Below are 24420 nucleotides of genomic sequence, written 5' to 3' on the forward strand. Positions count from 1 at the left end.
TTTGACCCCCTTAAAAATGATAAAAATTTGATTAATCCTTTCAAAACTATAAAGATATAGCTATTCAAATATTAAAATTGTATTTTTATTATAATAAAAATTAAAATTTAATTTCAAACCCCTTAAAAATGTTTACTGTGTTCGCCCCTGTGGTAAAATTAAAAATTTAAAAATAATAAATTTTTAGTCATTTATCAACAGAATTGATGTCGAATTATTTCATGACATTATAATTCAACTAAAGATTTTAAGTGTAGATTTGAATTAAAAGAAAGGGTAATTGAATATTCTTACTTCAATTTTTTTACCTTAATTTTTAACTTTTTAATATAATATCTAATTTTAATTATGATTCTCTAAACTCTTAAATTAGTTGAAAATGCATGCTTAAACACCTTCAAATCTACGTCTTTTTAATTTTTACAATGACAATAATGTCAACTGAACTAAAACTTAATCAAATTTTTTTAAAGGAATAACAACATATTATTTATTCCCTTTAGATTTTAACATAAAATACTTAAAGGGAGGGTTATAATAGAAAACTCATGACAATAATCATCTTTCCTTTTTGTTCTTATTATCGTTTATTTAAAAATGTGTTAATATCATACTTAAGTCTGTAAATTCTAGTTATATATATAAAAAAAAAGAACTAGTTTTCTTATTTGGTGATACACAATTTTGATTGTATGTATCAATTAAAAAATATTAAAATTAATAATTTTATACGAATGTAATTTAATTATCGATATTATAAATAAATTTAATTTTATTGCAGGTAAAACTATATTTTAGAGTTATTTTTTTAATGTTTTTATAGAGTTTTTTAATTCTTAAATAGGGGGACTATTATAAATATTTTTATTCTTAAAATGCATTTTATTTATTAATATTTTTATATTTTACATATTATCTTTCAAAATAGTATATTTTTATTTGGTGTCTCAAAATTTTAAAATTTCTTAATTACTTTATATAATTTAGAGTCTATTAACATTTGATCCCTTTTTAATCTATTTTTGTAAAAATTATAAAAATATAATTAAATACATATTTTAATTCTCATAAAAATTTATATTTTAATTTCGATTTTTTAAAAAAATTCGAGTTAAATAATTCATTGTTATTTTCATGTTATTCATTGTTATCAGTTCAATAAATCGAAAAGTAAAACATTAACACAAAATATTCAAAGCTCCATTTTATTCAATATTTTCAATATTCATCACATGTTTCTTTCAAAAAAAAAAAAATCGTTCACATGTTGATTTTTCGTACATGTAGCTTACTGCAGCATGTAAGAAAACAAAGAAACAATGGAAGCCCCAACCAATGATCCAAGAACAGGCAAGGTAGCGGCAGCCATGCTGGAATCCGGTCCTGATGCTGGAGCGGAACCAGGAGAGGAGCTAGGACTAGAACCACCGGCTGAAGGGGCAGGAGATGGTGCACCGGCAGCCATGACGGCGCTCATTGAGGCGGCAGCAACAATGATGGCGGTGGAGACCTTCTTCATGTCCATGGCGTATAAAGTGATTATTAAACGCACCGGAAATGAGAGGGACCTGCGTTTAATTACCGGTGAATGGGGATCCGCCGATGATTGTTATTATTTGCTTTGTTATTGCAGGTCTGAAGAACAATGATGGTAGGGAGGATCATTTATAGGTGAAAATTCATGGCTATTTTTAGTGACGAAATTTTTTTAAAAAAATTACGTGTTCGGTTTTCGCATGGTTTGCGGGATAGACATGCAATTTTTTAAAATATTTTTTTAACGATTTTGACTGGTTTTTAGATAAGGAGATTTTTGATAAATTATAATAAGAAGGGAATTTTTTTTGGGGTAACAAGAAAAGGATTAAAAAACTAACAAGAAATATATAACGGGATTCGAACATACAGACATGCTATCCATCCTTACAAGATGACTGACTAAAGAAGGGGCACTATGAAATATCTGTGTGCCAACCGGTGCTTCCTTCATCATATCAGCCAACGAGTGTGCTATAGAGTTAACTTCTCTTGGGATCTATTTGAAGACAACATTTAAATCACAACTTATTAACTCTTGAATTATAAGAACCAAATCTCTCTGAACACACCCTCTCAATTCGCCAGTAATTCCTTTAAAGGCAAGTACACAATCTGTTTCCACTAAAATATCTAGCCATTGGGCATCCCATGCCATAATAAGCCCATTATAGATCGCCTAAAGCTCCGCTTGCTCCACACCACACCTACCAATATTTCTACTTACTCCATGAGTCCAATTGCCAAATTCATCTCTCACCACTGCTGCCGAAGCTGCCAAACTCAATACTGGATCATGGGCCCTATCAGTATTCAGTTTAATGGTACCCGTCGGAAGAGGGATCCATCGGGTACACCTAGTTTGTCTTCTGGAACAATCATCCGGTCTTCCAGCTGTGCACTTAGAGCATTAACCTAATTCCATGAAGAGTGAAAGATAAAATCTTTACTGAACGGAACATCCTGGAACACATACAAACATCTATGTTTCCAAATCTTCCAACAGAGCATACCAAACAGAGACCTTCAATCAAGTTCATGAAAAACTAAGCCAAATACATTCCTCAATTTAACCCTTAGCCAGTCTTTAGCGAGTAAGAGAAGAAACGATGCAATAATCTCGGAGGAATAACCTGCTCCCAAATATCTCTTACCTTACAACAATCCTTTAAGGAATGAATAATAGATTCATTTTTACATCTGCAAAACTTACAAGAAGAAGAATCTGACATACCTCTTCTACAATGTTCCACATTAGTTAATAAGCGTTCCTTGAAAACCATCCAAAGAAATTGTCTTACACGTTGTGGCCTTGCAAAAGACCAGACGATTTTCCAACTATCTTACGAAGGATTCAAGGCATCTTTATTGAGAAAATTATAGGTAGACTTAACTGATAAACTCCCATTAAAATATCATTGTGACATCATTGAATCGGGACCAACTAGGCAATTAGGAACTGGAATAGCTGCAATGTAAGATAAAATAATATCATCTAAGAAACATCTTAGGTACTGCCGGTTCCAATCCTCGTCCATCGACACCATTTCCCTAAAAGAAATGGATTCATTAATAAGCGAGATGTTATGGCAAAAATTAATCAAAGGTCCAACCTCAATGACCCAATTATCAGTCCAAAATTTGATACGATTACCATCACCCCCAAACCATGCAACACATTTACGCAAAAGTGGCCAAATCTTAGCAAGTTATCTCCAAAGAAAGGAACAACAATTCTTTGTAATGTCAACCAGGAAATCATCAACTATTTTGTATTTAGCTCTCAGGAAAATAACCCATAAAGCTTTTTTATTTGTGAGGAAATTAAACCCCAATTTATTATCTCAGCCCTTAAACCATATCCCTAAATCCAATATATATACTCCTAATCAATTATAATAATAACCTTAAAATAGTAACCCCTAAATTAACTGACCTAAAATCTTAAATTAATAATATCATATATATATATACCCCTAAAACCTAAAACTCTAAATTAACTATAGTGATGATACGCTTAATTCAATATTTTAAATTTAAATTAATACTATCTCTTTTAATTACGATAATAATTTCAAATTTTTTAATATATAAATTAAAAACAATTAGTAATCATGTACCCAACAAACTTTAAAATTATTTTAAATAATAGTATTTTAATTTTTCCATGTGTTTTATTTCAAATTATTTATACCTGTTATTTTTTCTTGAAGATTTTACATATTCTATTAGAAATAAGTTTAATTTCATTTAAATAATATAAATAATAGTTCAATTAAGATAAATTATTTTTGCGGCGCTTCAACGAAAACGCCGCTAAAACACTTAGATTAGCGACGATTTACAAAAAACGCCACTAAAAATCTTAGCATTAGCGTGCTATATTAAAAGCGCCGCTAAAAACACTGACCATTAGCGGCGCTGTTTAAAAAACACAGCTAATAACCAGAGCATTAGCGGCGCTTTACTAAAAACGCCACTCATTTGTCCGAAAGGCCAGCAAACGACGCCGTTTGCTTTTATTATTTGTGGTGTTTTCCAAGAAAGTGCCACTATTTGTTATTTTTTGCGGCGATTTTCCTAAAATGCCGCTATTTCTCGATTATTAGCGGCGTTTTTGGTCTAAACACCGCTAAAAGTGCTGCTAAAAGCCTATTTTGGTGTAGTGTAACATGAGTAGAAAAGAGTCGTTCTGGACTGCCTCCATTAGAAAGTGGTTGGCAACAATCATTCCACCTAACTAAAGAAGGCTGTTGATTTGTATTGGAACTCCCCCAAATAAAACCTTGAGCTCTATTTTCAATCTCATTACAGACAGAAATAGGAATCTTAACAGATTGCATGAAGTAGTTAGGGATTGATAGCAAGACTGATCGTGCCAAAATGACTCGACCTACCATTGAAAGTGGCTTAGCATCCCAACTATCCAACTTCCTCCAGATCTTGTCAATAACAAAATGGAAAGTGTTCATTGTAACTCGTCGATGAAATAACGGTACACCCAAATAAAAATCCAAATCACCAGTCATGCTAAATCCCAATGTACTACAAATTTAGCAGAAACATTAACCTCAATAATCTTTGAAAAGAAAATGTTAGTTTTTGGCCCATTGACTTTATGCCCCGACGCTGCTCCAAAAAGCCTTAGAACATTCCGAATTCTTATAGCTTGATTCATATATGTGACACTGGCGGCCCATTTTTACCAACTGAAAAAGTTTCCACGTCTTATCCTTAACCTCTTTATGAGTAAGCAGTCCCAGTCTCTCCATACATAGAACGAAAATATACGAAGATAATGGGCATCCCTACCGGATACTTCTCGTTGGTTGGAATTCCTCCGTAGTATTACCATTCCACATGATCTGCATAGACAGAGTAGAAACACAGTTCATAATAACATTTGATAAGGACGAAGGAATACCTGTATCCAATAAAGTGTTTGCAATAAAGTCCCACCGAATCCTGTCATAGGCTTTCTCGAGATCCACCTTAATAGCCATCCAACTCTTCTTGCCTTTCTTAGTTCGTATAGAGTGAACTATCTCTTGGGCAATGATAATGTTGTCAGTTATCTATCTTCCTGCAACAAAACTTACTTGATTCTGAGCAATGAGAAGAGGGAAAACAAGTTTGAATCGATTGGCTATTACCTTTGTTACAATCTTATACTAGACATTACAGAGGCTAATTGGCCGGTATTGGGATAAGGACTCCGGATTATAAGTTTTCGGAATAAGGACCAACAATGTCTTGTCTATCGAATGATCGAGAGGAGACCCTGAGAACTCACTTCGAACCCAACTGCAAACATGAAAACCAACAATACTCCATTGACTCTAATAGAATAACGCATGAAGCTCATTCGGTCCCGAGGCATTCAAGGGACCCATGCTAAAAAGAGCATTGCAAATTTCCTCATCTGACACATCCATAGTCAATGGATCAATAGAATTTTGCACCAACTTTGGAAACCGACCCCGCAACGGAAACAAGAAATGAGCTTGATCATCCAACGAGTAAAGAGATGAAGAATAACGAATTGCTTCCTCCTACAAGATCACATCATCATAACACCAAGAGTCTCCCACTTTCAAAGTTAAAATCTTATTGAAATTACGCATTCGGATCGTTTTATTATGGAAATATTTAGTGTTTCGATCACCAAACTAGGCCTAATCCACTCTCGACTTTTGTCTCCTTAGGCTTTCTTCTTCATCCAAGACCGTTTCATACTCAATCCACAAGTCGTGTTCCCGATTCAAAAGGAAAATAGAAGACCTCCTATCTGGAGCAGCTTGAACCTTAGCAATACGATTAGCTAGAAGCCTTTTCCTATGACCAATGTGACCATAAATCTCAAAGTTCCACTTTCTGAAAACCTCCATCAAAGAGGCAAGATTGTATGCAATATTTGGCCCAAACCTCCATTTTTCTCGAACAAGTTGATCAAAATTCGGATGATTAATCCAAGAAGCCAAGAAATGGAATGGCCTTACACACAGAACTAGGACTAGTCATAGAAATGAGAATAGGCATATGATCTGATTTCAGCCGTGGAAGGTGAAACACCAAGGCATCAGAAAAGGTATGACACCACTCACCATTACCAATGGCCCGATCCAATCGAATATGTTTTAATATTGAATGATAATGAATTTTTATTTAAATTTAATTAAATTATTTGAATATGTTTTATTTTTTTCATTATTATTTTTAAAATCGTAAAATTTGATTTGGACGGATATGATTTTTTTTACGAAACAGGTTGTGAGGTGGAATTAATGTGTATTAATTCCATAGATTTTATATTTATTTATTTTGAATGGATATTTTTTAATTAAAACCTAAAGTAAAGTGAGACAATTCTAATCATTTATATGTAAATATTATATAATAAGATGTACTAAAAAAATATTATGTACTATGATAAATGTAGATTTATTCATGGATCGAACTATTCGGCCCGGTCCAAAAGCCCACCTAAAAATTGGGAAGGTTTAGATAAAAATATAGATCCAAAAAATGGGCTTAGTAAAAAAATATATATACGTCATTCTGCATTGACAACAATGTCTATGACAATTGAGCTAAGACTCAATCGACTAATTTCATAAATTTTATATTTATTAATTTTGAATAGATATTTTTTAAAACTAAAACCGTAATGCTAAAGTAAAGCGAGATGATTCTGATAATTTATATGTAAATATTATATTTATATAATATTATATAATAAGATGTACTAAAAAATATTATATACCATGATAAATGGTCGGTAAGTTTTTGTTGAGATGAATATAAGACTATAAAGGTAAAATTCTTAGTTAAGCTCCTGTACATAGGGGAAGATTGCATTTCGGCCCTTTTATTGAAAAAATGAGCAAATTAATCTTTATATATTTCGAAATATACAAATTAACTTATCCGTTAAATTTTATCTATTAAATGATTATGTGAAAAAGAATCCGTTTGAATTTAAGTTTACCTTTAATGTGACATGATTTGGACACTTTATTGCCCAATCGTGTCACGATCAATAGCTTGGATGCATAATGGGATTCAATTTCATCGCACTGAGGCCTTACTTTTTCATGGGAGGATTTCTTCTTCTTCTTTTTTCCTTTTGATCGAGACTTAATCATAGACGGGGTCATTCGGTCCAACTTAAAGGCACGTCCAAAAAGTTACTCTTCAAAATTAATAAAAGCACAAGTTAAATATAGGATAAAGTTATAATTTAACCCCAAAATTGTTAAAATTTCAATTTAATCATTTTAAATACCATAAAATATAATTAACTATTTTAACTCTCGTGAAAATATATATTTTTTAATCTCGCCCTGCATTTATCTAATTACATACTAGTTATTAGTTTGTTATTTTCATGTTATTCATTGCTATTAGTTGAAGAAATCGAAAAGTAAACGCATAAACACAAAATATTATTCAAAGCTCCATTTTATTCAATTTTTTTTTCAGTATTCATCACATGTTTCTTTCAAAAAGAATAAAATAAAACATTCGTTCACATGTTCATTTTTCATATATGTAGCTTATTGTAGCATGTAAGAAAACAAAGAAACAATGGAGGCCCCAACCAATGATCCAAGAACAGGCAAGGTAGCGGCAGCCATGCTGGAATCCGGTCCTGATGCTGGAGCGGAACCAGGAGAGGAGCTAGGACTAGAACCACCGGCTGAAGGGGCAGGAGATGGTGCATCGGCGGCCATGACGGCGCTCATTGAGGCGGCAGCAACAATGATGGCGGTGGAGACCTTCTTCATGTCCATGGCGTATAAAAGGATTATTAAACGCACCGGAAATGAATGAGACCTGCGTTTAATTACGGGGATCCGCCGGTGATTGTTATTATTTGCTTTGTTATTGCAGGTCTGAAGAACAATGATGGTGGGGGAGGATCTTTTATAGGTGAAAATTCATGACTATTTTTAGTGACGAAATTTTTTTTAAAAAAAATTACGTGTTTGGTTCTCGCATGGTTTGCGGGATAGACATGCAATTTTTTTAAATATTTTTTTAACGATTTTGACTGGATTTTTTAGATAGGGGGATTTTAATATTTTTTTTAAGAGAAAGAGAGTAGTAAATTAGCTGTAATTACATCAACATCATCTTGCAAATTATTTAGAATGGAAGTATCAATTGTTGGGGAGAAAAAATAAAAATAATGGAGACCCAATTATAGTCAAACATCATTTCAGCTAAGGCATTAGTCACTGCGTTAGTTTTCCTTAAATATGCTTGATGTGAACTGCGCAAAGCTCTTTTATTCTGTATACTAGTTCCCTTTTCACTACACCTTTATAGTCACCATTAATTGCTTCAACTATAGTTAAACAATCACATTCTAAAATAATCAATTTCCACCCTTCAGACCAAAGCAATTTAAGTCCACCATAGCTTGGCCAAGGTTCTGCTTGTTCAACACTACATTTCCCAATATTATGATCATAGCCAAATATCCATCTACCATGGTTGTCTCTAGCAAACTCAGCTGAGCAGACAAGTTTGATATAAGGTTTCGCTGCACCGTCTGTGTTCATTTTGACGCAATCAATTATTGGTTGCTGTCAGGTGTTTGGTTTGATTCAATTTTTAACCTTAATCATTGGTTCCCTATTATGTTTAACATTCACAACTCAACTCCAAGCCGGTCTTACAAGCATACTAAAATTATGAGTAACATTTTCAAAAACAAAAGAATTCTTTTGTTTCCATACAAACTAGCATAGTATACCTCACAGGTGATTCAATTAACATCTTTGAAATGTAAATTTAGTTTATTAGAAAGGTTGACATTCACCCAAGATAAAAGTGACGGACATAAGAACTTGGAGTAAAATGAAATCGGAATGAACTATCCTCAGCTTTGGAACAATCATGAAGTACATGAAATAAATTTCTTCTACAAATCCACAAATGCATCCGTCAATCCGCGTCTTTCCATACTATTATATTTTAATAGTAAAATAGACCACAAAATTAACATGAGTCAAATTTGAAGTTTTTTCTAAATTCAGGAAGTACAAAGAAAATGCAATTATAAAACAACTATATTGTCCAATCAATTATAATATAAAATTCAATTAATTACAACTATAAAATAAATACAAATATATTTAAACACCCTCTTTGTCTTCATTCCTATCTTCACCCTCTTTAGTGGTAGGAGGCAAAAGGAGGGGGTTGATAAGGGCTTTACACCCTCTCTTAAATGGGTTTAGACTCTCCAAAATTCATAAAAACATAAGTTAAATATAAGGTAAACTGTAAAAATAATCACTTTTGTTTGTATTAGATTATATTTTAGTCATTTATATTTGAAATGTTATGTTTTAATCATTTACATTATCATTTTGTTATGAAGTAGTCACTTTTCCGTTCAGCTCCATTACCTCCCTAACGACAATCCTATGTGGGATAGTCACTTTTGTTTGTCTTATAATACATTTTAGTCACTTCTATTTGAAATGTTATGTTTTAGTCACTTGTCTTATCGTTTTGTTACGAAATAGTCACATTGTCATTCATCTCTGTTACCTCCCTAACAACAACCCTAGATGGCAGTCTAAATGGGTTTTAAATGCCAACTTGGATGTCCAACTGGGATGAGAATAGTTTTTGTTAAGACGAACGGTTTTTGTTTTCCAATTCAAGGTGTAATTAATTTAAAATTTACAATTAATTAAATTTAGTTAATTAAAAACCTATTCTCGTACCAATTAGGCATCCAAGTTGGCATTTAAAATCGATTTGGACTACCACTTAGGATTGCCGTTAGAGAGGTAACGGAGTTTAATGGCGCAGAGTGACCACTTTCTAACAAACGATAACGTAATATTTCAAATATAAGTGACTAAAATGTAACCTAAGGCAAATAAAAGTGACTATTTTTATAATTTACCCTTAAATATATGATAAATTATAAGTTAACACCAAAATTGCTAAATTTTCAATTTAATCATTTTAAATACCATAAAATATAATTAAATACGTATTTTAACTCTAATAAAATATATACTTTAACCTTTATTTCCCTAAAAAAAAATTTCCAACTTCCCCCTGCATTTATCTATTTACATACCATTTATTAGTTCAATAATTCATTGTTATTTTCATGTTATTAGTTGAATAAATCGAAAAGTAAAAGCATAAAAACAAAATACTTTTCAAAGCTCCATTTCAATTTTTTCAATATTCATCACATGTTTCTTACAAAAAATAATAAATAAAATAAAATATGCGTTCACATGTTCATTTTTGATACATGTAGCTTACTGCAGCATGTAAGAAAACAAAGAAACAATGGAAGCCCCAACCAATGATCCAAGAACAGGCAAGGTTGCGGCAGCCACGCTGGAATCTGGTGCTGATGCTGTGACGGAAGCAGGAGAGGAGCTAGGACTAGAACCACCGGCGGAAGGGGAAGGAGCAGGTGCACCGGCAGCCATGACGGCGCTCATTGAGGCAGCAGCAACAATGATGGCGGTGGAGACCTTCTTCATGTCCATGGCGTATAAAGGGATTATTAAACGCACCGGAAATGAACGAGACCTGCGTTTAATTTCTGGAGAATGGGGATCCGCCGGTGATTGTTATTATTTGCTTTGTTATTGCAGGTCTGAAGAAGAATGGTGTTGGGGAGGATCATTTATAGGTGAAAATTCATGGCTATTTTTAGTGACGAAATTTTTAAAAAAAATTTACGTGTTTGGTTTTTGCATGGTTTGCGGGATGGACATGCAAATTTTTTAATTTGTTTTAGCGATTTTGACTGGATTTTAAGGTAAGGGGATTTTATTTTTATTATTATTATTATTATTATTATTTTTTGGTAAGAGAAACAGGAGTAGTAAATTACAGAAGAATAATTACCTCCATCAATATCATTTTGTAAATTATTCAGAATGAAAATATCAATTTGTCGAGGGAGAAAGAATAAATTCATGAAGATCCAATTGATAGTTAAACATCATTGTCAATACAGGAGAATGTGGGTTCGAGAGGGTTTATCCTCCTACTAAAAAGCTTGGATGAGTTATGAGTAGTTCTAAGCATTGTATCAACTTAAAAAGTTTCAGATACTTTCACGGTTGAATTAAATTATAAAAAAAAGTACTAAGTAAGCTCCTGTATTTAGGGTGTATTGCATTTCAGCCCTTTTGCTAAAAAGGTGGCTAAATTAGCCTTTATATATTTCGAAACGTACAACTAGATCATCCTTTAAATTTTATCTATTAAATGATGATGTGGAACGTTAAATCTATGCTGAAAATTATTTTTTATAAGTAAACTATAAAAATGATCAGTTAACTATGTCTTTCGTTGTATTCTATTTTGGTCACCCACTTATTATTTTTTGTTTTGTTCATATCAAATTAATTAATTTTTTATTTCTTGATTCAACCTAAAACTATATGGTTCTACATTTTAAAAACATTGATTAATAATGACTAAGAATTTTTCATAAATAAGACATATAAAATAAATTTTTAAAAATTTTATATTTACAAAGATGAAAATCAATCAAAACATAGGAAAAAAAACCCAATTTCTTGTTTAAAAAATCCAATAAAAATTTTAAATATATATTTAGAGAAATATGTTTTTATTTAATTTTAAATAATTTTTTTACAGCTTTTGTCTTGTTAGCTATTATTAAATAATCGAATCAATTTACTATTTAATCAATTCAACCAACTAATCTAATGAAAGTTGAAGAATTTGGTTTCTCAAGGTGGATATACACTTCAGTTCAATTACTATTTAATCAATTGGGTCCTTATTGGCTAAAAATGAATTTCTTTTATAAAAACATATATTTAAATTTTTAGAGGTAGGACTAAATTGATAGATTTTATAAATATTGAGGGTCAAATTTATTATTTTTTTAAAATTATAATTAAAAAAATAAATTTTGTAAATATTGAGGGCTAAATTTGTTTAATTTTTATATTTAAGATCAAATCGATAAAATGTATAAATATTAGAGAGCTAATTTTATTACTAGACCAATAAAACAAGCCCACATTTATCTGATTACATACTAATTAGTTCAATAATTCATTGTTATTTTCATGTTATTCATTGTTTTGAATAAATGGAAAAGTAAAAGCATAAACACAACATACTTTCCAAAGCTCCATTTCAATTTTTTCATTATTCATCACATGTTTCTTTCAAAAAATAAAAAATATAATATAAAATATAATATTCGTTCACATGTTGATTTTTCATACATGTAGCATGTAAGAAAACAAAGAAACAATGGAAGCCCCAACCAATGATCCAAGGACCGGCAAGGCTGCGGCAGCCACGCTGGAATCTGGTCCTGATGCTGGGGCGGAACCGGGAGAGGAGCTAGGAATAGAACCACCGGCGGAAGGGGAGGGAGCAGGTGCATCGGCAGCCATGACGACGCTAATTGAGGCGGCAGCAACAATGATGGCGGTGGAGACCTTCTTCATGTCCATGGCGTATAAAGGGATTATTAAACGCACCAGAAATGAACGAGACCTGCGTTTAATTGCTGGAGAATGGGGATCCGCCGGTGATTGTTATTATTTGCTTTGTTATTGCAGGTCTGAAGAACAATGATGTTGGGGAGGATCTTTTATAGGTGAAAATTCATGGCTATTTTTAGTGATGATTTTTTTTTTTTAAATTACGTGTTTGGTTCTCGCATGATTTGCGGGATAGACATGCAAATTTTTTAATATTTTTAACGATTTTTAGATAATGAGATTTTAAAATTTAAGATTAAATGATAATGAATTTTTATTTAAATTTAATTAAATTATTTGAATATGTTTTTTTTCATTATTATTTTTAAAATTATAAATTTGATTTCGACGGATATGATTCTTTTACGAAACCTTAATGGTAAAGTAAAGTGAGAGATTCTAAAAATTTATATGTAAATAATATATAATAAGATGTACAATGATAAATGGTCGGATGGTAAGTTTTTATTGAGATGAATATAAGACTATGAAGGTAAAATTATTAGTTAAGTTTCCGTATTTGGGGAAGATTGCATTTTGGTATTTTTATTAAAAAAATGAGTATATTAATCTTTATATATTTCAAAATGTACAAATTAGCTCATTATGTTGAAAATTATCTTTTATGGGTATATAAAAATTGTCACCCAATCATGTCTATTGTTCTATTTTGGTTACCCAACTAAAAATTCATTTGGATTTAAGTTTACCTTGAACGTGGCACGATTTGGCACTTTATTGCCCAATCATGCTCAACTCAATCACTTGGATGTATAAATGGGATTCAACTTCATTGCACAGAGGCTTTACTTTTTCATTGGAGGATTACAACCCCACCAACTTTTTCTTTCCTTTTGTATCTAAACCTAATCATGGGTCGAGTCACCTGGCCCGAAGATCCACTCAAAAAGTGAAAGGATTTGTGCAAAAATATAGGCTCGAAAAATGAGTTTAGGCAAAAAAAATGAGGCCTGATTTCTAAACGAGTCAGGCATTGGGTAAACTTTTTTTGGCCTGGTCGAATTTGTAAAAAAAAACCTACTGCTTTTTGCTGCTATTTTCACTGTTTTTGTTGTTGTTTTGCCACTATTTTTGTGGCGTTTTGCTATTATATTGCTATTATTTTGTTGTTATTATAACTCTTATTTTATTGTATTTGATGTATTATTCTTTTTGAATTTATTTTTATATAAAAATAATAATATAAAAAAATTTTAATACAGACAGGCCGCGCCAGACTCGGGTTTTAGCATTTTTATTCAGGTCAAATTTGGGTAAAATTTTAGGCCCAGTTTTCAGGTCGGGTTGAATCCAAGCACATACTCAATTGTTATTTTTAACCCCATCGGAGCTAAACAAACTAAACCTTGTCAGATACATAAATCATACAGGGTTAGCAAGGCCTCGGCCTCCCCTAAAATGAAAACTTTTTCATTTAGGCCCCTTTGTAATTTATAAAATTTTAAAATAGTGAAATTACAGTTTTACTATCATAAAAATATAAAACAATTTTATTTGTTGGTCTAAAATTTTATACATATTAGAATTACAAAAGGATGAAATTGTTACATGCTGGTTATTAGTTCAATAATTTAATGTTATTTTCATGTTTAAAACTTAAAAAGTTAATTCAATTACTTTAATTTATCGTAATTTTAATTTCGGAAATCAAAACGTAAAACATAAACACAAAATATTATTCAAAGCTCCATTTTATTCAATTTTATTCAATATTCATCACATGTTTCTTTCAAAAAAAATAAAATAATATATTCTGTTGACATGCTCAGTTTTGATACATGTAGCTTACTGCAGCATGTAAGAAAACAAAGAAACAATGGAAGCCCCAACCAATGATCCAAGAACAGGCAAGGTTGCGGCAGCTACGCTGGAATCCGGTCCTGATGCTGGGGTGGAACCAGGAGAGAAGCTAGGACTAGAACCACCGGCGGAAGGGGCAGGAGATGGTGCACCAGCGGCCATGACGGCGCTCATTGAGGCAGCGGCAACAATGATGGCGGTGGAGATCTTCTTCATGTCCATGGTGTTATAAAAAATGGGATTATTAAACGCACCGGAAATGAATGAGACCTGCGTTTAATTACTAGAGAATGGGGATCCGCCGGTGATTGTTATTATTTGCTCTGCTATTGCAGGTCTGAAGAAGAATGATGTTGGGGAGGATCATTATGGTGAAAATTCATGGCTATTTTTAGTGACGAAATTTAAAAAAAAAAAATACGTGTTTGGTTTTCGCATGGTTTGCGGGATAGACATGCAAAATTTTGAATTTTCTTTAACGATTTTGACTGGATTTTTAGGCTAGGGAATTTAAAACTATTTTTTAAGAGAGAAGAGTACTAAATTAGAGAACAATAATTAAATAATATCATCTTGTAAATTATTCTGAATGGAAGTATCAATTTGTTGGGGAGAAGAAGCAAATTCATGGAGACTCAATTAATGGTCAAACATCATGCCAACTAAGGCATTAGTCGCTCCATTAGATTCCTTATAAATATGCTCGATTCAAACATCTATGTTCGAGCGTAAAGCTCTTTTATTCTGCATACTAGTGCCTTGTTCAATACGCCTCAACTGAGCAGGCAAGTCCGGTATGAGGTTTCCTTGCACCATTTGTGTTCATTTTGACACAACTAACTATTAGTGAGTGCCAGGTGCTTGGTCTGATTCGGTTTTTAACCTTAATTTTTGGTTCCCTATTATGTTTAACATTCACAACCCCACTCCTACAACCATACCAGAATTACGAGGAACATTTTCAAAAACAAAAGAATTCCTTTGTTTCCATACAAACCGACATAGGATACCGAATAGGGTGTTCCAATTAACATCTTTGAATTGTAAATTCGGTTCATTAGAAAGATTGACATTCACTCAAGATAAAAGTGACGGAGATAAGAACCTGGAGTAGAATGAATTCAGAATGAACTGCTTCCATACTTCTTGAGCTTAGAATATTTTCTTCTGCAGATCCAAAATGCAGCAACTAGTGTCATCCGTCAGTCTGCGTCTGCATCTTTCCACGTTTGAGAGGAGTCGCTCTTATAAAATTAGCCATAAAAACTGTCGAACACATTGCGAACCACCATAGGACCAAGAAAGTTCCCATTTATTGTCCGAACTATTCCAGGAATCATGAGATAAGAAAGTATAGGCTATTTTAACAGTTAAGTCTCCATTCATAGACCATTTAGATACTAATGAATTCGATCCAGCAAGTGCACGAGGGGGTAGAACACCAGCTTTTTTGTCAAAAAAAGGTTCGTCCAAATGATTTCTAATATACCTCCAATTCCATTCACCGTCATTTCTAACCAAATCTTAGAGGATGGGATTATCATCTCGAGCCATATTATTCGGATCATGAAGTATCAAAGGACCTACCTCAGGAATCCAATCATCAACCCAAAATTTGACTGAATTCCCATCTACTATGGACCAACAGAGGCTATCTCGTAAGAGAGGTCAAACTTTTGCAATGGACTTCCATACAAAAGAGCTTATGTTGCACGTAATTACCAATGGACATACCTCCTGAAATTTGTATTTATCTCTGATCACTTGAACCCATAAAGCATTCTTGTTAGTACTGAAATTAAAGCCCAACTTTAAGAGGAAAGACTCATTTTACTGCCTTAAATGTCGAAGACCCAGTCCTCCATTAGCCCGAGGTTGGTAATAGTTATCCCATTGCACTAATGTTGGTTTAGATCTTAAGGAAGAAGTCCCCCAAATAAAACTCATTGCAATACTAGGTATCAAAGTTGTTTTGTAACAACCCATTTTCAATGGTACAAAAAATGATAGTTTTAAAATTCCATTTTCTGAGGACTAAGTCAGCAAATATTATTTAATAATATTTATGAATGGTTTATATTATTATAATGGTTATTAGTTCGGAAATTTTATTGATTGATTAGTAATTAAGGTATAGAGACTAAATGTAAAAACTGTAAAAGTTGAATTTAAGTGGATTGTTTAATTAGTTGAGTATGATTTAATTATTGGAGGATTTGTTTGACAATAAGCCAATTTTGGACATAATGGCTTGCCATGGAATTAGTTTAGTTGAAATTTTATATTGATTTTTAGTTAAAAAAACATAAAAATTAGAAGGTTTAAAATAATAAAACATGGAAAGTGCCATCATCTTCCTCATTTTTCTTATTCTCCTACGAAAACAACATTTTTGGAGCTAGGAGAGTTCAGCCGTTTCACAACTTTCCATGTAGGTATATTTGAGCTTGATTTTTTGTAAATTTTATATTTTTGTAATCGTTGTAACTTAAATCTAGCTATATTGTACCTCCGTTTTTAAATATGTTAAAGATTTTAAATGTCACCGTTAGAGATAATTGAAGCTTTTGGTTGTTAAAATGATGCTTTAAAAACTTAGGAATGGAAAAAGGATTAAATTGTGAAACTAATTGTTAGTTTTGAGTTTAGGGACTAAATTATGAATAATTTGAAATTGTTATATTTTTTTGTAAATTGTGATAATAGGAGGCTGTATAGGGACATATTTGAAGTGGGTTTAAATTTTGGAGTTCAAATTCGGAAGATATGATAAGTTTGGTTTTAGGGACTAAATTGATTAAAATGCAAAACTTTAGGGGCATTCGAATAATAAAATTGAGCTGATATATGTTTATAATAGGGTGAAATAAGAGGATTGAAATTGATAAATTGAATTGAAAAATTGTATAGCTAAAAAATTAAACCAAATCAGAAGTAATCGTGGAAAAAAAGGTAAAATTATTGATTAGTCCTTAGAGACTTGACCGTTTTCTATTTGTCCAGTTAAATTCATATGGTAGGATTATACTTAATTTTCTATATATTTGAATTATGATTTTGAGTATCTTGATAGTAAATTAAATTGTTTGCAATTTGGTGCAAAGAGGTGAGGTATGAACTAAATAGTAAGGAATTGAACAGTTAATTGAAAATTGAAATAATTAAGGAAATAACCTTAAATTGGACTGAAATAGGATATATTATGTGATAAAGTGATTATTTGAGGAAATGAGCTAAATTGATTCGATTTAGATCGGTTGAAAGTGATAATGACCGAATTGAATATATGTGAAAATATTATATAATTTTATAAATGTGAAATTGAATCAGTATTGTTATATGTTATGCTACCATATTTGAGAATTGATGATCGGTTAATGAAATTATGTAATGAAATTGAGAAATTGTTATTCTTATTAATTGTTTGGGTAGAGTCAGATATAGTTGGAGTGTCGATGAGGCACTGGGTGCCAAATTACTTCAGTTATACCGATGAGGCACTGGGTGTCAAACACATTGATGAGCACTGGGCGCAAACTATATATTTACTTTGACATTGTCTGATAATGCACTAGGTGTCAAATTGGTATGATAGGTGGGATTCATATATCCATTCAAGTCTGAGTCAGATTAATAGGGGTATAAAATGAAATTTTGATAAATGATATTTAAATTGGGTTGATATAATGATTTGATGATTTGTATACATAATGCGATCTATAAATATCGATGGTATGTGAAAAATTATACGAAACAGTTATATAAACCTAGAGGGCCGATATAGAAATGTAATAAATCAAAGAATTCGGTTCGAAATTCAAATAAGGAAATGAAATGGTAATTGACATTAGATTGAAATTGAATGTATAATAGTTAAATAGATGGAATGATCTGATATTATGAGAATGATGTTCATATGGTTAAATGTTGATTTGGTTTTTAGTATGGTATTGAAATGTGATTCTAAGTGATTTGGTTTATTTCATATTGAAATGTTATATGATGAGGTTAAATGTTAACTCACCTTTTTTATTTTTGATTTGTCATGTTACTAAGCATTGTATATGTTTACCTCATTTGTTTTCTCTTTCCTTGTAGATTGTCAATTTGTAGAACACATCAAGCGAATCATCCAAAGCTCACATTATCCTGGTATTTGTTCGGTAGTCTTTAGACCGCATTAAGGCCCGATTATGTAAGGCATGTACTTAGGACTTGTTTTGGTTTACTTGCAAAGTGATATGGCTTGAAATCTATGTTGATAGAATTATGACAAAGATAATGCTTAATGGAAAACATATGCAATAGTAAATGGATTGAATTGTGCATTTGACATTTGAAATGGCATTTGGGTATGCGATTACATAGGTAATATAATGTTATGAAATGGTTAAAAGGCTTGGCTGATTAGGTTGAGTTTATATAAGCTAATTTGATATGTTATGATGCCAAATTGTGGAAATATTGAATTAGTTTATTTGGAATGGTGATATATGATGTTTTGACAATGGTATGAATTATGTGTTTATAATATGTTGTGATGTTTTTAGTGGTTAATGAGTAAGAGATAACATAATAGGTTGATAAAGAGTATTGAATGATTTTGATACCTTGTGTGAAAATCATGATGGCAGTTACATGATGATGAATAAATAGGTCTAGTAGGTGACTTAATTTGAAGGATGAGTAGTAATGGATTGTTATAGTTGCATGATAATTGAATTTGCACTAGTAAAATGGAATAAGCCTAGATATTGTCTAGTTGATTTGGTTAGTATATGTTTTAATGTTAGAATAGGGAATGAGTTGGATGTAATGGACCATCATTCACTTTTGGTTGATGTTACGTCTATGATGTAGTACCCTTGATGTTTGTGGTTAAATTAGTATATTTAAATTTAATTTTTTATGTTATATGACAGATTTTGGAGTGCTTATTGATACTACTTGTATTGGTTAAGTTCAAGCATAGGCATTTTTAAAAGTGGTATTTGACAATTCTGTGCAAAAGTACCGATACTCTGGTATTAATTATCGATACTTGATCATATGAACAATTTTCTTAAAACAAATAGTTTTATGATACCAAATAAAGTATCGACACCAAGCAATCAAGTATGGATACTAACTCTAATATTTTGAAAATTTACAATTCAACCCTATTCATGCTCAAACTTCACAATTAAACCATTGTATGTTCTAATTATGGGAATTGGAACGCATTCGTATTTGTAATTGTATGTTTTGAATTTTTATACGAATTATTTATCGACAGTTGCCCTATCAATGAATGTGACATCACGTTTTTCGGGTTTGACTTAATAGGGTGTTACATGTTTGCATAAAATAATTGGGGATTGACATAAGAATAGATTGTACCAAAGTAACATGACCCGCCATCGAAATAAGTTTAGCATCCCAACTATCAAGTAATCTATAGACCCTATCAAGGACAAACTTAAAGGTACTAATAGTGACACACTGTGAAAGGCGATATTAGCAGGAGTATCCTTTGAAAAGAAAAACATTGGTCTTTTGGGCATTAACTTTGTGATCCGAGAAAAGTCAAAAAGTTCTAAATTATTTTAACAACTTTTACTTGTTCTATATCAGCTTCAATAAACAGGAACAAACCATCCGCCTCTAGGGCATGCTTGCAATAAAAAATTAGTTTCCAAACCCTCTCTCCAACCAATTTATGAATATATTGTCCCAATCTTTCCATACATAGAATAAATAAATATGGAGATAAATGGAACCCCTACCTAATACCTCTCAAAGGTTGGAACTCATCCGATAAAACACCATTCCACAGAGTTTGCATACAATCTGAAGAAATGCATTCCATAATAACTTGAGATATTCCATGAGGAATGAAACGTAGTTGGTGCTAGACCAAGAGTGTTAAAATGCATGACGAGAGAATCCCGCAATTTAAAAAGGTTTCAAGAGATGGGCGGGCATTGGGCTCCACCTCTTGGATCAAACTCAATATAGATGGTGGCATGGTGCTTTAAAGACATGGGTTGGTCTTGCTTCAGTAGGAGGTGTTGTATGTAATTGTAGAGGCGAATGGATGCTAGGATATTTGCATAAGCCTTGGGTAGTGTAATGTCCTTGATGTGGAGCTTTGATGTCTTTTTGATGGCTTACAGTTAATGTGAGAAAGGGGTTCGAAAATGTACTAGTTGAATGTGGTAGCTTGGAAGCGATCTCGGTTATATTGAGCAGTAAGTCTAAATCTTGTGGATCGACTCTAGTGTGGCAAATACGCAAATTGGTGGAACAACATTGGGTGGTACCACTAGAAAACTTGTGGTGCAAGAAACAAAATAAAGTAAAATAAGAGATTTGAGATGTGAATTACTTTAAAGAAAGTTTAATTTTACCTCTAGAATACAACAATTTAGGAGTAACATAATTTGAGTTTTTATGTAGGCACAGGATGATTCAAAGATATATTTTTGTCAAGGGTAAATTATCCAGATGGTCATCCAACTTTTCAAATGCTTTCATTTTAGTTACCTCCATTACGACAATCTTCCATTTTGCGTCTGACAACACGTAAGAAAACATAAACACAATATTATTCAAAGCTCCATTTTATTCATTTTTTTCAATATTCATCACATGTTTCTTTCAAAAATAATAAAATAATAAAATATTCGTTGACATGTTGATTTTTCATACATGTAGCTTACTGCAGCATGTAAGAAAACAAAGAAACAATGGAAGCCCCAACCAATGATCCAAGAACAGGCAAGGTAGCGGCAGCCACGCTGGAATCCGGTCCTGATGCTGGAGCGGAACCAGGAGAGGAGCTAGGACTAGAACCACCGGCTGAAGGGGCAGGAGATGGTGCACCGGCAGCCATGACGACGCTCATTGAGGCGGCAGCAACAATGATGGCGGTGGAGACCTTCTTCATGTCCATGGCGTATAAAGTGATTATTAAACGCACCGGAAATGAGAGGGACCCGCGTTTAATTACCGGTGAATGGGGATCCGCCGATGATTGTTATTATTTGCTTTGTTATTGCAGGTCTGAAGAACAATGATGGTGGGGAGGATCTTTTATAGGTGAAAATTCATGGCTATTTTTAGTGACGAAGTTTAAAGGAAAAATTACGTGTTTGGTTTTCACATGGTTTGCGGGATAGACATGCAAAATTTTGAATTTTTTTTAACGATTTTTAGGTAAGGGGATTTTAAATTTTAAGATTGAATGATAATTTATTTCTATTTAATTTTTTTTAAATCGTAAAATTTGATTTGCACGGATATGAGAGATGCAATTAAGGTCTATTAATTCCATAGATTTTATATTTATTAATTTTGAATGGATTTTTTTTAACTAAAATTTAAATGATAGAAGTAAAGTGAGATGATTTAATCATTTATATGTAAATATTATATAACAAGATGTACTAAAAAAATGTTATATACTATGATAAATGTGGAGTTGTCCATGGATTGGGCTATTTGGCTCGGTCTAAAGGTTCGCCTAAAAAATAGAAGAGTTTAGACAACAATATAGACTTGAAAAATGAACTTAGGCAACAAATATACATACGTCCTCCTATATTGACAACAATATCTACACTAATTGAACTAATGCTAATTCCATCGATTTTATATTTATTAATTTTGAATGGATTTTTTTTAACTAAAACCTTAATGGTAAAGTAAAGCGACGCGATTCTAATCACTTATATGTAAATATTATATAATAAGATGTACTAAAAAATATTATATACTGTGACAAATGGTCGGATGGTAAGTTTTTATTTTGATGAATAAAAGACTATAACGGTAAAATTATTAGTTAAGCTCCTGTATTAATTAGGAGAAGGCTGCAATTTGGTAATTTTTTTAAAAAAAATGAGTAAATTAACCTTTATATATTTTGAAATATACAAATTAACTCTTCCGTTAAATTTTATCTATTAAATGATGACATGAAACGTTAAATCTATATGTTGAAAATTATTTTTTATGGGTATATAAAAATAGTCACCCAACTATATCTTTTATTCTATTTTAATTGCCGGACTAAGGATTCGTTTTGATTTAAGTTTACCTTCAATCTGACATGATTTGGACACTCTATTGCCCAATCATGCCGCAATAGATCGCTTGGATGTATAACGGAATTCAATTTCATCGCACTGAGGTCTTGCTTTTTCATTGGAGGATTACAACTCCATTGACTTTCTTTTTTTTCTTTTTGTATCTAGACTTGATCATGGGACAGACCATCTCGATTCAACCCAAAAGTCCATCCAAAAAGTGAGTGGGTTTGAACTAAAATATAAGCTCAAAAACTAGAATTGAGCTAGAAAACAAAATTTGTTTTCTAAATAGATCGAGCTTCGAGTAAGCTTTGTCATTGTTCCTATCCTCACCCTCGTTAGTGGCAAGGAAAGGGACTGACAAGGGCTTTGCAACGGCTTTACACCCTCTCCTAAAACGGGTTGAGACTCTCCAAAATTCATAAAAGCATAAGTTAAATATATAATAAATTTATAATTTAACCCAAAAATTATTAAAATTTTAATTTAATCGTTTTAAATACCATAAAATATAATTAAATACCTATTTTAACACTCATAAAAAATTATTTTAATCTCGATTTCTATAAAAGATTTTCCAACTTCACCCCACATTTATCTAATTACATACTAGTTAGTTCAATAATTCATTGGTATTTTCATGTTATTCTTTGTTTTGAATAAATCGAAAAGTAACAGCGTAAACACAACATCCTTTCCAAAGCTCCATTTCAATTTTTTCATTATTCATCACATGTTTCTTACAAAAAATAAAAAATAAAATTTAAAATATAATATTCGTTCACATGTTGATTTTTCATACATGTAGCATGTAAGAAAACAAAGAAACAATGGAAGCCCCAACCAATGATCCAAGAACCGGCAAGGCTGCGGCAGCCACGCTGGAATCTGGTCCTGATGCTGGGGCGGAACCGGGAGAGGAGCTAGGAATAGAACCACCGGCGGAAGGGGAGGGAGCAGGTGCATCGGCAGCCATGACGGCGCTCATTGAGGCAGCAGCAACAATGATGGCGGTGGAGACCTTCTTCATGTCCATGGCGTATAAAGGGATTATTAAACGCACCAGAAATGAACGAGACCTGCGTTTAATTGCTGGAGAATGGGGATCCGCCGGTGATAGTTATTATTTGCTTTGTTATTGCAGGTCTGAAGAAGAATGGTGTTGGGGAGGATCATTTATAGGTGAAAATTCATGGCTATTTTTAGTGACGAAATTTAAAAAAAAATTTACGTGTTTGGTTTTTGCATGGTTTGCGGGATAGACATGCAAATTTTTTAATTTGTTTTAGCGATTTAGACTGGATTTTAAGGTGGGGATTTTTTTTGGTAAGAGAAACAAGAGTAGTAAATTACAGAAGAATAATTACCTAAATCAATATCATTTTGTAAATTATTCAGAAGAACAATCGAATCAATTTACTATTTAATCAATTCAACCAATCAATCTAATGAAATTTGAAGAATTTGGTTTCTCAATGTGGATATACACTTCAGTTCAATTACTATTTAATCAATTGGGTCCTTATTGGCTAAAATTGAATTCTTTTAGAAAAATATATATTTAAAATTTTAGAGTTAAGACTAAATTGATAGATTTTGTACATATTGAGGGTCAAATTTATTATTATTTTTAGAATTATAATTAAAATGACAAATTTTGTAAACATTGAGGGCTAAATTTGTTGATTTTTTTATATTTAGTATCAAATCGATAGAATGTAAAAATATTAGAGAGCTAATTTTGTTACTAGACTAATAAAACAAGCCCACATCAGCTCAGAGTAACTAAATCGAAAAAATTAATAGTTGGGTAACCAAATAGAACAAAAGACATAGTTGAGTGACTATTTTTATAGTTTACCCATAAAAATCATTTTTAGCAAGGATTTAACGTGTCACATCATCATTTTACATATAAATTTAACGGCAGTCTAATTTGCACGTTTTGAAATATATATAAGGGC

General features: G+C 32.0%; 7 protein-coding genes across 7 annotated transcripts; all 7 read right to left on the reverse strand.

The window, feature by feature from the left end:
* Window positions 1-1191: 1191 nt before the first annotated feature.
* LOC107925756 (arabinogalactan protein 23) lies at window positions 1192-1649 on the reverse strand. The gene has a single exon (XM_016856480.2). It carries the CDS (start codon window positions 1523-1525, stop codon window positions 1289-1291), a length of 237 nt encoding a protein of 78 aa, XP_016711969.2. The 5' UTR covers window positions 1526-1649; the 3' UTR covers window positions 1192-1288.
* Window positions 1650-7481: 5832 nt separating this feature from the next.
* On the reverse strand, window positions 7482-7939 carry LOC121223529 (arabinogalactan protein 23). The gene has a single exon (XM_041105143.1). The coding sequence runs from the start codon at window positions 7827-7829 to the stop codon at window positions 7593-7595; it is 237 nt and encodes a 78-aa protein (XP_040961077.1). The 5' UTR covers window positions 7830-7939; the 3' UTR covers window positions 7482-7592.
* Window positions 7940-10223: 2284 nt separating this feature from the next.
* On the reverse strand, window positions 10224-10684 carry LOC107925743 (arabinogalactan protein 23). Its single transcript, XM_016856466.2, has one exon. It carries the CDS (start codon window positions 10569-10571, stop codon window positions 10335-10337), a length of 237 nt encoding a protein of 78 aa, XP_016711955.1. The 5' UTR covers window positions 10572-10684; the 3' UTR covers window positions 10224-10334.
* Window positions 10685-12191: 1507 nt separating this feature from the next.
* LOC121223530 (arabinogalactan protein 23) lies at window positions 12192-12651 on the reverse strand. The gene has a single exon (XM_041105144.1). The coding sequence runs from the start codon at window positions 12531-12533 to the stop codon at window positions 12294-12296; it is 240 nt and encodes a 79-aa protein (XP_040961078.1). The 5' UTR covers window positions 12534-12651; the 3' UTR covers window positions 12192-12293.
* Window positions 12652-14259: 1608 nt separating this feature from the next.
* On the reverse strand, window positions 14260-14745 carry LOC107925745 (arabinogalactan protein 23). The gene has a single exon (XM_016856468.2). It carries the CDS (start codon window positions 14604-14606, stop codon window positions 14370-14372), a length of 237 nt encoding a protein of 78 aa, XP_016711957.1. The 5' UTR covers window positions 14607-14745; the 3' UTR covers window positions 14260-14369.
* A 6225-nt stretch (window positions 14746-20970) lies between these two features.
* LOC107925744 (arabinogalactan protein 23) lies at window positions 20971-21438 on the reverse strand. Its single transcript, XM_016856467.2, has one exon. It carries the CDS (start codon window positions 21316-21318, stop codon window positions 21082-21084), a length of 237 nt encoding a protein of 78 aa, XP_016711956.2. The 5' UTR covers window positions 21319-21438; the 3' UTR covers window positions 20971-21081.
* Window positions 21439-23150: 1712 nt separating this feature from the next.
* Window positions 23151-23612, reverse strand: LOC107925742 (arabinogalactan protein 23). Its single transcript, XM_016856465.2, has one exon. It carries the CDS (start codon window positions 23490-23492, stop codon window positions 23253-23255), a length of 240 nt encoding a protein of 79 aa, XP_016711954.2. The 5' UTR covers window positions 23493-23612; the 3' UTR covers window positions 23151-23252.
* Window positions 23613-24420: the final 808 nt, after the last annotated feature.

This window comes from Gossypium hirsutum, chromosome D11 (assembly GCF_007990345.1).
Source record: "Gossypium hirsutum isolate 1008001.06 chromosome D11, Gossypium_hirsutum_v2.1, whole genome shotgun sequence".
Classification (NCBI taxonomy): domain Eukaryota; kingdom Viridiplantae; phylum Streptophyta; class Magnoliopsida; order Malvales; family Malvaceae; genus Gossypium; species Gossypium hirsutum.